The sequence below is a fragment of the Cnephaeus nilssonii genome, assembly GCF_951640355.1.
Source record: "Cnephaeus nilssonii genome assembly, chromosome: 11".
Lineage (NCBI taxonomy): Eukaryota > Metazoa > Chordata > Mammalia > Chiroptera > Vespertilionidae > Cnephaeus > Cnephaeus nilssonii.
In genome coordinates this window covers 71,880,833-71,893,975 of record NC_137082.1, presented here as the reverse complement: position 1 = coordinate 71,893,975, position 13,143 = coordinate 71,880,833, and the positions used below count along the sequence as shown (strand labels likewise).

General features: G+C 48.2%; 1 protein-coding gene across 2 annotated transcripts in view; it reads right to left on the bottom strand.

The window, feature by feature from the left end:
* Positions 1-1,322: 1,322 nt before the first annotated feature.
* Positions 1,323-13,143, bottom strand: part of CHD6 (chromodomain helicase DNA binding protein 6) — a 181,831-nt gene continuing 170,010 nt past the window's right edge. For both annotated transcript variants that reach the window (XM_079785076.1, XM_079785077.1), the window contains 3 exons: positions 12,625-12,816; positions 11,558-11,677; positions 1,323-4,620 (listed from right to left, as the gene is read on the bottom strand). In XM_079785076.1, coding sequence (XP_079641202.1) covers positions 3,724-4,620; positions 11,558-11,677; positions 12,625-12,816 — 1,209 coding nt within the window. In that variant the 3' untranslated portion in view covers positions 1,323-3,723. The remainder of the gene's footprint in view (positions 4,621-11,557; positions 11,678-12,624; positions 12,817-13,143) is intronic.

Here is a 13,143-nt window from a genome sequence, read left to right as displayed (position 1 = left end):
ACCAAGACCCTTTCCTACTTATTCTGCATAAATCATCCCTCACCTTGGCCAGGTAGCTCAGTCAGTTGGAGCTTTGTCCCATACACCAAAAGGTTGCAGGTTTGATCCCTGGTTGGGGTGTGTATGGGAGGCAACTGATAATCAATAAACATATCTCTGGGTGAGGATTAAAAAAATAATTATTCCTCTACCCAGAGCTCTCCAAGTCTCAACCAACTAAAGGTCTAAAGTCCTTACTTTAAAAATGGTATAACTGTAAAGCCTTATAAAACAACTAGAGGCCCGATGCACGAGATTCGTGCACTTGGGGGGCAGGGCCCTCAGCCCAGCCTGTGCCCTCTCGCAGTCCAGGAGCCCTCGGGGGATGTCTGACTGATGGCTTAGGCCCGCTCCACATGGGAGCGAGCCTAAGCTGTCAGTCGGACATCCTTAGCGCTGCCTCAGAGACTCCCGCCACGCTGCTGCGCTCGCCAGCCGTGAGCCTGGCTTCTGGGCTTCTGGCTGAGCTGTGCTCTCCCAGTGGGAGCGCACTAACCACCAGGGGGCAGCTCCTGTGTTGAGCGTCTGCCCCCTGGTGGTCAGTGCGTGTCATAGTGACCAGTAGTTCCACAGTTTGGTCAATTTTCACATTACCCTTTTATTATATAGGATGTCCCACCATCCTCCAGGCTAGTCACCCACCACCTATTGGTACTCAGTGGGACCCAGCAAGGGAGAGGGAGGTCATCTCTTTTCTGTCTCACCGAGACGTCAGCACTTCCTGCCAGCCTTGTGGACAATTCCTGACAGACTTTCTGGGGCCCAAGAAGTGATGCTTCCCAAAACGAAGGACTCTGAAATTCTCAATAAGCCTAAGAACTTCAGCTACCGAACGATCAAGGGAATTTCTATGCCTTACAGAGAAAATAATCCACAAAGTGGCATCCCTGAGTTTTATGGACCTGCTCCAACCCACAGGTCTAGTTGCATCCTTAAGTCCCAGCTGTGCGGTCTGAGGTGGGACTTCGGGAATGGCGCTCAGCAAAGTGCGCCACTGAGGCATTCAGGCCCCAAGTCCCAGAAGCTGTGCTGCACCCCCTGCCATGGTGTCTTTTAACCAGGTGCTCTGGCAGGTCGACTGGCAGGTCAAGTCAACCCTCCTGAATGAATATTTAACAAGCTCGCAACAGGGTGCACCCAGGAAAGACTGAATTCCCGTGTGCAGATGATTCCTTCAGAAAGTACCCAGGCAGCAAGAGACACCCAAGTTCCACTGAAGTCCTTACGTACAAATTTGACTTTTCAACTTTTTTTTTTTAAATCCAGCATCAAGACCACAGACAATTTATTATGTAAGACATAGGGTGAGGAACGATCAAGGGAATTTATGGCTGTGAGCGACATGGAATTGGATGAAAAGGCTCAAGTTGGCTGAAGAAAGTTTAAATTTGGCTTTTGCTTTTGATAACGTCAAAATAAGAAGAAGCACTTATGCCTTACAGAGAAAATAATCCACAAAGTGTCATTTTCATTTTGCAAACAGGGACACAATAGCAGTCAAATATCAGCCTAAACGCCAGGAGAGCTAACATACAGGCTCGGGAAGCGGTAACAAGGGGTTTCGCATGCTGGTGGGTTTCAAAAGCAAATCCATACTGAACCCTGTGACCTACTGGAGGTTCTAAGTGGAACCTGGGGAAGCAGCTTTTCCGTACAAAACAAGGACGACGACGATGACGACGACGAGCCCAGGCTCTGCTGGATGTCTATAATACTCATTTGCAGTAAGGCTTTCAAGATACATGAATTTTTATAGCATTTGTATTTTAAGGATTTAGGGCAAATACATTTTTTTTCTACTTGATAAAAAGAAAATTAGTACTTAAAAGGTTCAAAAATATATTGATTGAGTGATTTTTTTTTTACATAAATAAATTATATTGATTTTCAGGATTTAACAGCTGAAAAAACCCTTTCTGCTTCCACTGGAGGCAAAACTGAACAAAATGTTAGTTAAATAGAGAGAGCAGCATTTCTAAGAAATCTGTTGTCAGCATTACAGACCATCTATGCTACAAAGATGTCATTAAATAGGATCTGTTCAATTACTGGGTTCTTTCTTCTTATACGATCAGTTATAGATTTTCTGATTTATAGCTTTGATTCACAAAACTGGGACTCCACTTTTTGAAAATACATTTGATTCTTTTCGGTCACGATTTAACAGACTTCTTTGAGATGCTCATTTTAACATTTACATAATTTATAATCCCAAATGTATAAAAGACAATGACAAAAGCATCATAAATAAATAATGCAAACTGAAATAGTTATGTCAAACTTTTGGACCTTCTGATAAATTAGCAAAATGGTAACAGAAAAAGTAAAAAATACAGTAAATTGTGACAACAAAAAGTGAAACTGGTACTAGTAACACTTCCAACATTTCCAATGGTCCTGCACTGCCCTGTGCCCCGGAGTACCGAGCCATGAGCTTATTTCAAGTCTCAGAGTGTGGACTGTCAGGAAAGGGTAAGGTCATCGGAAGGTTTGGAACACGAGTGGGAAGGCCAAAGGAAACGGCTGAAGTGCTGCTCGGGCAGGAAGAAGGAAAAATAATGTTAATTTGCAACAGTCTCGACTAACTTGATGATTTGGAATCTGGGTCCAACTGTAAAATATAAAACCAAAGAGAGAAAAAATGGAGAATAAAACTTTTCACAGTCGTTTTATAAAAGGTGGTACACACGTTTTGACAACCTCAGATGACTTTGACAGAAGGACCTAGGCAAGTGTAAAAGTGTTGAGTGACTGTTTTCTCGCAAGCTCCAGAAAGAGCCTGATTCTTGGTGGACGAAAGCACAAAATAAAAACCCATCAGGCCCGGTGGTGGCTAGCGCAATTTTGGAGAATGGAGAATGAGGGGAGTGGAGTGCTAGTCATGTGCTTGTGAGCAGCGTGCAGCTCCATGGAGGGCGAGCCCCTCACCCACCCCCGTCGCCAGCAATAACTCAAGGTGTGTAAAGTGTCCTCATACTGAGACTCATCCTTTAACTTGGGAGAGAGCATACGTATATAAAATAATGCCTAGTCAGTACTTCTTCTTGCTGCAGGTGCTGAAAAACCATAAAGGGGGAAGTTAATTTATTACCAATAAGGATTTTGTTTTATAAAGAAATGAATATATGCATTTTCAATCATTAGTTATATATTTCTGTCTATACTACTCATTTAGTAATCATGATAAAATAGGGAAATATCTTAACTAAAAAATGTGCACCAGCACTTCCTTTTCCTGTGCTTTTTGGTTCCCCATTACATTCTTTCCCATCCAACACAGCTCACGAAAAAAGAGCTGCTCTGTCTGTCCTTCGGCCCTGTAACAGTTAAGTCCCTAGACAGCCTTCTTATGCCATTTTTCCTCCTCAAATACGTGGGAAACTTGGAAGAGAAGGGGGTAGGGCGTGTCACCAAGTACTGTATTAACTCCGATTGCTGGAATGAACAACTGGATAACAGAGGGAGAATTCTGTGCCTCCTAGACTAGGTCGACGACACTTATCTAATGAAGTGGCAAGACCCTGCAGCTATTGACATCTGTTACCATAGTTCTCAGACAGGAAATTAGGTAGGTAAATATTACTTATGGAAACAGAGGTTCTTATGAAGGTGAAGGGAGGGAAGTAACAAACCTTTATGGGATAAGAAACTTACAAGTCACATCATTTCTTAAATGAAAAAGTTCTAATTGGTGTCACTGTTGGAGTCTTTGAGGCCCCCGTCCCCGGCCTGTGCTGCATGTTCTCTATCTGAGGGCACAGGGGCCCTGGATTCGGGGCAGTTCTGGTCATTGCCCGGCTCCCTGTCCGGCCCGGGAGCAGGCTCTGGGTTGGGGTTCGGGTTGTCCCCTTTTGTTTTCTTCTTCTTCCTCTTTTGGCTCTCCAGCCCTGCTATCTCCGAGTGTCTGGCCTGCTGCATGGCTGGCAGAGCCATGCCCATGCCAGGGGAGAGAAACATGGGTGGGTAGATGAGTCCAGGGGATACTCCTGGGATGAGAAACGGGTTAAAAGCCACAGGACTACTCGTAGTTATTGCAGGTTCAGACTGATCGGAATATGGACCAGGACCGGGCTTGTCTTCCGCAGACGTGTCCGTTTTTCCGTCACGGCTACTAGGCTTGTCTTCTGCAGTCTGTTCAGTCACTGATGTGCCACTTTTCGTTGTGCTTGACAGAGGCGCTGGAGCAGTCGAAGTGCAGGTAGTTGCCATGGGGGCATTGAGGAGGCCCCCAACACCGAACATCTGGGGCACGGCGGCCATTCCCGGCAGCATCATAGGCAGCATGCTCAGGGTGCTCTTGACCTCTTCACCTGTGGGCATCGTGGCGAAGCCGGCCGGGAACCCCACCAGCCCTGTGAGAGGGATGCCCGGCATATTTCTCATGTTCTGAAGTCCTACCAGGTCCATCCCAGCAATCAGTCCATTCATGAACAGTGGCCCCATCCCAGAGGGTGAGTCCGCCGCAATGGCGGGAGTTTTCAGAAGCTCACTCCGAGGCCGTCTCCCCCTCCTGCGGGGGCCTGCATCGCGAAGAACAGGCTCGGTCAGGGTGTGATTAAACTTGTTTTCTGGGAGAAACCCCTGAAAAGGGACAAAGAAACACAAGATGCTGAAGGTTACTGGATGACGTGTGATCATCTGTCCCAGCTTGCGAAGGGTCCCTGATGGTACTGCCTCCTGCCGGAAGCAGGCAGCCCTCCTGCCTCACTGCACCGGAAGGCTTTTTCCCTCCGAGGCCGACAGACAGCCTGTCACCACCAAGCAGTGCCATCAACATGCTCATTGTGCAAAAGCAGTGTCCACCCTGTGGAGAAGCTGACAGTGCTGGGAGCTAGAGACCAGTAGTAGACGCCCAGGTCTTAGTCAAGACTCTTTAAAAAATTTTATTGAAGTATAACTGGCATGACCTATTAGTTTTGGTTGTACAATGTAAAAACCATATGGAATACTGCAGGAATTTGCATGTCTTTTTTTTTTTTTTTAAAGTAGGTTTTTATTGGTTCCTGAGAGAGATAAAGGGAGAGGGAGAGAGAGAAAAACACCGATATGAGAGAGAAACATGGATTAGCTGCCTCCTGCACACCCCATACCGGGGATGGAGCCTGCAACCCGGACATGTGTACCAACTGGGAATCGAACCTGCCACCTTTTGGTGCACTAGACTGCGTGTCATTCTTGTATAGGGGCCATGCTAATCTTCTCGGAATCGTCCCAAGTGTAGTACATGTGCTACCAACGTGTGCAGCCAAGACTCTTGTGGTTGCGACTCCTTGACCAGATCCCAACATTCGTCTTCCTCATGACTCAGGAAGGTTTTTTCTTAAAAAAAAATTTTTTTTAAATAATTTTTTAGATTTCAGAGAGGAAGGGAGAGGGAGAGAGAGATAGAAACATCAGTAGTCCTGACCAGTTTGGCTCAGTGGATAGAGCGTCGGCCTGCGGACTAAAAGGTCCCAGGTTCGATTCCGGTCAGGGGCATGTACCTTGGTTGCAGGCACATACCCAGTGGGGAATGTGCAGGAGGCAGCTGATCGGATGTTTCTCTCTCATCAATTATTCTAACTCTCTATACCACTTCCTTCCTCTCTGTAAAAAATCAATAAAATATACTAAAAAAAGAAAAGAAACATTAGTGATGAAAGAGAATCATCGATCAGCTGCCTCCTGCATGCCCCCTACTGGGGCTCAAGCCTGCAACCCAGGCATGTGCCCTGACTGGAAATTGAACCATAACCTCCTGGTTCATAGGTTGATTCTCAACCACTGAGCCACACAGGCCCGGCACAGGAAGACTTTTCAATCAGCCACAGAGCAGAGTAGGTAACTGAAAGTGAGGTGTTTAATACATTACCCAGCCCACAGGAAGAAGTCTCGCTAAAGGGACACTTAGCTGTGTGTGCCCACTCCCCTCTGGATTGTGAGCTCCTGGAGGGCAATGACTCTCACACACCTATGTATTTGCCCGGAAATGAAAGCATTCTTGACGATCACTGGGGAAATGCATCAGAAAGCAGCAGTATTCTGGTTTCCCTTCAAGGAGATGATCTTCTTTCCTCTGTTCAGAGGCACTCTCCAGTGTTCTTACTTAGTGGAGAGCTCCAGAACTCAGCACTCTGCTCCACGTGGACTGTACTGTGACTGTGCCTGGGACTTACAGCTATGCCTGCACACAGGTCACTAGCACCACACATCTGGATGACTGAGCTACAGAGAATCACAGAGGAGGACCTACTGTCTAATGTATCAGTGAGTGGCAGGCAGATGTGGGGGAGAAAGCACCCGCCTAGAGTGGGTTTGCTGCAGCCACATGCGCTCCTTCCTGTGACTGTGGCTCAGGAGCTCTGGGGGGAAACGATGCAGTCAGAACCTGCTGAGAACCTGCTCCCCCAGCGCAGCCGCTACAGAGAATTAAACCAACCACTGCCATTACAATGTAACTGACTCTGAATGTGTTTCAAAAATGGCCAGAATAACCCCCATGTGCAGGGAGAAATGTTTTCCTCACGGAAAGGGCGACAGTTCTTCCAGGACTCGTCTGAAATGCCTACACCCCTCTGGGTGATGCCTACGCCCTGCACTCTTCACAGCTATCATTAGGCTTATCAAGGTGATGCATGTCCACAGTATTAAAGGCCACTTGTACTTCTATTGTTAAGCAGCCTCAGTCTTCTTTGCTCAGGAGCATAAGGAACAGGCCTTCCCCTGTGGGTTCCCAGGGAGTCATCCATCATCCCTTTCTGAGCCCAGTGAGAGGAAGCAACTCTAACTATTCTGGTGTCTCCTCCTTGTGGTTCTTGTCACAAAGCGGGTGTTCTTTTCCAACCTTCTCTCTTAAAAAAAAAGTACTGATTTCAGAGAGGGAGAAGGAGAGAGAGAAACATCAATGATAAGAGAGAATCATTGATCAGCTGCCTCATGCACATCCCCTACTGGGGATCGAGCCCACAACCCGGGCATGTACTCTGACTGGGAATGGAACCATGACTTCCTGGTTCATAGGTCAATGCTCAACCACTGAGCCATATCAGCCGGCTACAACCTTCTCTTTGATCACAGCAATGGTAAGGCTAAAAAATGTTCAGAGTGGCCTTGTGGGATATGTGACCCTGGATTCGCCCTGGGACGCAGGTCACAGTTAGGGCTGGAGTGTGGACATGTGATAGGGTTAAGAAGCTCCTGAACTGGGTGGGAGGTGGGAGGGCTCAACAGTGAGGCTTCTCGGCTGGGCCTCTGGATACTGGAGGAGCCACGCTTTCTATGACGGCTGTGCTGCCTTTTCAGGATTCTCAGGCGTCTGTGTAAACGCCTTCCCTTCCTGCAAGCCCACTGAGGCTCAGAGGCAGGGACCCAGTTGCTCTCCTCAGTGGAGCACTCGGAGCAAGAAAGGAGGGACAGGTTTCACCAAGAGATAGTGGATGGACCAGAAACACGTTGTTAGGCCTGGTGAGTGTGGAGAAAGAAGTCAGAGCAGCTAAGGACATTAAAGGGCTGAGACTGGTGATCAGAGCAGTTAAGAAATCTCTTTACAAACTTCCCAAGGACACCTACTTTGAACTTTAATCGAGTTGCTCTGGCGTTCCAATTTGATTCACTGCCTCTCCTCTTCCTTAACTGTCTAGTCAAATCCTTAGAAAACCCCACAGACCTTTGCTTAAGGGGCTGTTGTAGAGACAGGGTGTGCTAGTGACACTGAGTCAGGTTCTCCACGAGCCGTGAGTACACACGTGTATGAGAAGCAGCCGAGATGCAAGGGAGATTGGCTGCCAGGGTGCTCGTGCAGGGGGCGTGGGTAAGAGGAGCAGCAGCAGGAGTGCTGACGGTAGATTAAATGAGCACTTACCCACGTCAGGTACCGTGCTTAGGGCTCCATCTGCACTACTGCAATTAATCACCACACCGACCCCATGGAGTTAGTACTGTTATCTGAGCCATTTTACAGGGCGTTTACGAATTCACAGACACGTGAAAAAATGTGCACTTGAATGTTTCCAACTCCCCTCAAATAATGTTAATTTTGAAGTCCCACATCTGTTTCCCAACGAATATGAAAGAAAAACCAGGTCACCATAAGCCAGGCAAAGAGCATTATGACGGTCATCTCTCAAAGGCTTTGGTTTAGAAGAGCAGAAGCCTCTGATCCTGTCGTGCGTGGTCCCCCTTCTTCCTTACGAAGTGAGAGGGGCAGGGATGTGCCGCTGGGGCAGCTGGTCCGGTGGCCCGAACCACACCACACTGTCTCACTCTGTGTCTGGGGATGCTGGTGGAACAATTCCTCAACTGAGGTAGTAGGACTTGATGGACTGGGGCCAGGCTACAAGTGCCATTTCTCGCGAGTGTGTCTTGAGCCCATTAAGGAAAACTGCCTCATTCTGGACTCCACCGCAGTCTCAGGCCCCTGCTGGGCACAGCACCCCAGCCCAGGGCCCTGGCAGGGTAACCACAGCTCAACCACAAGGCTTTTCCAAGCCCTCTTTCCTGCAGCCCACCCACAGCAAGAGCCAGAGAAAAGTGCCGGTGGGTCGCTTTCCTTTATACCCACAAACGTTCCCCTCCTCGCTCTCCCTATGACTCTCCTGGGGTAAATCTTTCTGTGGGAAGCAAGCAAACCCAGAGCTCGGTGAATAACGCCCTCCATCTTATTTTCAAACAATCTGCTATAAACCACATACTTGATTTTGAGCTCATCGAGGCACTTAGGACCAGACAGTGCACTTAGGACAGCCTGCCTCCTGTGGGACCAGTGGGCTCTCTGGCCCTGCCCACTAAGTTCACGTCGCACTCCTCAGGCACCAAGATGTCTGAAAATATCCCTTCCCTACCCTTGTTACAAACCACTGATACCAAGAGAACGCCGGGCCCTTTCAGAACTGGGAACAGGCCAAGAAGGCCCAGGCTGGCCACTCTCTCCTTCAGACTGAGAGCAGCTGCAAAGGCCCCAGGCGTGACGAGAACAATTCTCACCTACAGCAAAGCCAGGGGCGCGCTGGCAGAGGAAGTCGGCTCTCACCACTTCCTGTGGGAGGGAGTCGCTTCAGCCACCCAGCTGCTGCCCACCCCTGTCAGATGCCCCTCCCAGCAGCTCGGGGACCACACACAGCGGCAAGTGGGGCTTTGGCAGCGCTCCCTCCTGGTAATTACACCCTGGGAGCAAACTGCTTCCCTTCCAGGGAGGCTTGGGGAGAGGGCAAGGAGAGCCAGGAAAGGAGAGGCAGCCATGAAGCGGCACCGGGGCAGGGCTGCCTTTGCAGATGATTACGGGGCCTCCCACCCGAGAAGCACGTCTGTCTTCATCAGCACCTGGTAGCACTTATTCCAAAGCCTGCAGATTCCAACTCTAAAACTCAACTCCTGGGCAGAGGAGGTGGGAACGAAAACTTCCCTGCTCCTCCCAGGAAGGTGAGCAGGTTCAGCCCACAAATATCCAGCGAGTGGCAAGAGACCTAACAACTAGATGCAGCATGTAGATTCCAATTTAAAAAATCCTACAAACAAAACAAAATAAAACAAAACAAAAACTAGCTCTAAAAATCATTTTTGGAACAACTGAAAAAATCTAAATATGAACTAGATATTAATATTCACATGCGCAATAATGGAAATAGTTACATAGGAAAATGTTGTTAGGAGATGCATGCTGAAGTATTTAGGGGTGACGTGTCATGTCAAATGACCCAGTGAGAAACAAACAGCAAAACTATACACACATGTGTGCATATAATGTGAAACAAATGTAACTTACACATATGAAATATATGAAGTATGTACGTGAACACACATACATTTAATGAGCGACCACTGTGTACTGGGCCTTCTGACGCCGAATCCCCCGCCTTACCACGCACCAGTGAGCCACAGCCCACAGAGCAGCGAGAAGCCCCTGTGGGATGGGAGCCTGTCTCTAGAAGGGTAGGGTCTCCCTGGGAGAGAAGAGTGCAGTGCACCAGAGGGCTCCTGCCCCAGGAGGAACCGCGGGAGACATGGTTGAGAAATGGGCCCTCCTGGAGCCTAGCAGAGTGTCGATGTCAGAGCCGGGCCGGCTCTGCCCGTGGGAAGGCCATGCAACCCTGAGGACCATGTGGACAAGTGCTTCCTGTTCTTGCTGAGCTGCAGGAAAGGGCCTCCGAGGCAGGGACTGTGTTTATTTAACAAAGCAGGGAAAGTGCATCTCTGGTAAGAGGCTGACTTGCAAGAACAGCTTAGAAATGGGTTTTCTGGCAAGGGGTCAGTGTCTGTAGGGAGTGATGAACATTAATTTCCAGAGAACATGAGGGAAATTGTCAGACATGTAGAAAGACATGAGAGGGCCAAGGGGAAACCACATGGTTTTTCTGACGAATCTCTAAACCAAGAGCTCTGAGTTACAACAAAGCAAGAACTGGAGGTCTCTACGGGACAACACTGCTGAGTGCAGAAAGTAGGAGGCAGCGTGAGGGCTGGAGAGAGACAGATGGGATAAGAACCGAAGCTGAATCAGCTCGCCCAGCACAAGCCGGTCTAAGAGGGCGGGAGGGGACATTTTCTGAGGAGAGAACAAGAGAGTTGGAAAAAGGGCCTCTTTTCAACATGACAAACTTTCTCAGAAGCAGGCCACAGGGACGGAGATGAGATGAGAGAGCAGTTATGTTTGCCGAGTTGCTGGAGAGAAGAGGAATCATCCAGGTGACAAATCAGTAACAAGCTTGGAGAACATTAAGTAACAGCTTCTTTCTGCACAGAGGAGGAAATGACTAGGGTGGGTGGTCTTTTGGAGCTAAAACAATAAATCACCTCCAGCAATCTCACGAAGGGAATTTGGATCCCAGGACGGCCGCACTGGCCGAGCACTGAGAGAGGCACTCGGGAAGGCTGCGAGCGTGGGGACTCCCAGGAAGAGCAGGCCCCCGTGAGGATCTTCAGAGGCTTCCCATTTGGGCAGAATGCACTTTTAGGGGGTTAATAACATATTTAGGAATAATTTTCCCAAGCTCAACGCCTTTTCAAGTTGAAATGATATTGCTGCCCTCTAGAGGTTATGAATTTTCTATTCCAAATTTGTACTCATCTGTAAACGATAATTAACTCATATTTGTTATACTAGAAGTATTTTGCAGATGTCTTTGAAGTCTCTTCCAGGCTCATGATTCTGTAATAGGAAAAGGGCCGAGCTTGGAGTCAGCTGTTTCTCATTGTCAGTGAGGACGGACTAGGAGGAAATATCTTAAATGGTAGCCAGAAAAGCTAAGCTTAGAAAATTAAAATGTCCAATAATGAAGTTTGTTAAACACTGGAAACAGACTGCTGATGAGTTAAGGTATATTTTCCCTGAACTCTACCAAAAGGGGGAAAATATCAAGCTTTGGTAATGGGTTAAATACATAAGTAAACTAAAAGTTTTGCAGGTAAAGGTTGAAACAAATGACCACAGCACCTACAGATGTCCTGTGCTGCCCCTTGTCCTCTGGGAACCCCGCTTCCCAGCGGAGCTCACTCTCTGAGTCTGCAAGGCTAGGCTCTGCAGGGACAGGCCCCTCTTCCTTACCCTCAGTCCTGGCTCCTTGGGGGCAGCAGAAACCCTCTCTTCCCCAATCAGAGAGTGGACGTCTAATTTCCCAGGTTCCTTACAGCGTGGCCTCCTCTGCTTTGGTTTGTCTGAAAAAGTCTAGGAGACAAATGGAAATCAACATTACAAAACATTCTGTCACAGAGTCTGAGGAGGGTGGTGCATGTCAATTGGTTTTGCTCTTTTCTCATTAATGGCCCTCTGCAAAGGACCCAGCCAGGTCATGTTGAAGGAAAAAGCCACCTGGCCCTTGCCTAGGCGCTCTTCTTGAAGCAGCAGCAAGCTGGAAAACAGGCTGTGAGGGGCCGCCTGGCCCCCCAGACTAGAACACCTGGGCTGTCTAGACAGTTTCCCAGGGCGCTGCCTAATCCCGAGCCCTTTCCTTGTCAGCACTTTCTCAGATTCTCTCCACTGCTACCTACCCAGCAGCTCTGCCTGTCTTTGAGGGTGTGCATCTGTGAATGCATTCCCTTTCTTTTCCTGTGAGCTCTCTACCTCCATTTCTTATTAGCTAGATGTACCCAAAACACAGATGGTGGTGGGTAGATGAGCAAATAAGGAAAGAAAAACCAGGAAAAGACATCTGTGCTCAGTAGCCCTCTCCTATAGATTTCTAATCTGAAAGATTTAGGGCTAAGGCAGTAAGAAGACTTGAGGAAAAGTCCCAAAGCAAGAACTATATAACTAAGAACAGACACACTCCTATAAAATGATAATGTACTAACTTGAAAGGAACACATAGGAACATTTTCATGAAGTGGCAGTGTTTATGCAACCTAACGATTTCTCTGTGAGCTTAAGATATTGTGTGGTAATTCCAGGGGGGAAGGGGCTGAGCTTAGGCTAGTTGTCTTCATATTCTGCATGCCTATTTGGCATAGTGTTCTGACATGGGTTATAACTTTTTTCTTGACTTTAAAACGATGTCCTTAGTTGACAGAGATTTCTCCCAAACTTCCTGGTCTCCCTCAGCACACTCCTTATCAAAACAGCACCAAGTAGGCAGAAGTAAAACAGCAATCCCAGGCAGTACCAAAAGCACTTACTGCTCCAAAGCCAGGGACATCTAAGGAGTAGTCAGCCTGCTGCCTCAGCCAGTCAAGCAGACTTTTGCTAGGAATGGTCTTCTCAGTCTGGCTGCCAGCTGCTGGGGCCGGTTCCGGGGTCGAAGGGGCGGGCACTGGCCCTTCAGGGTGTGAGGTGCTCAGAGAGGCCTGCCCTGAATCTTCATGGACTTCCTGGATGAAGGGAAAATAAGTATGTGTAGTTAATCATGTCAGAATGAAAACTAGTTTCTAAAAGGAAAATGTGTAAGGTATTCTTTGAATCTTTGTCTATTTCCACCTGAACATTACTCTGCTGGGTGCTCGAGTAAGAACCATACACACTACTTACCCACACAGACGCCACTGCACGTGAGGGGTGTTCCCTCCACCTGAATACGCCTCTCCCTGTCTTGTCTACTTGGTAAACGTTAATCCCATCCTATCTGCTCAGGTTCAGGGTCACCTCCCTTGTCACCGTCACTGGCAGTCCCCACGGGCAGTCCCAGGCAACAACGGCCA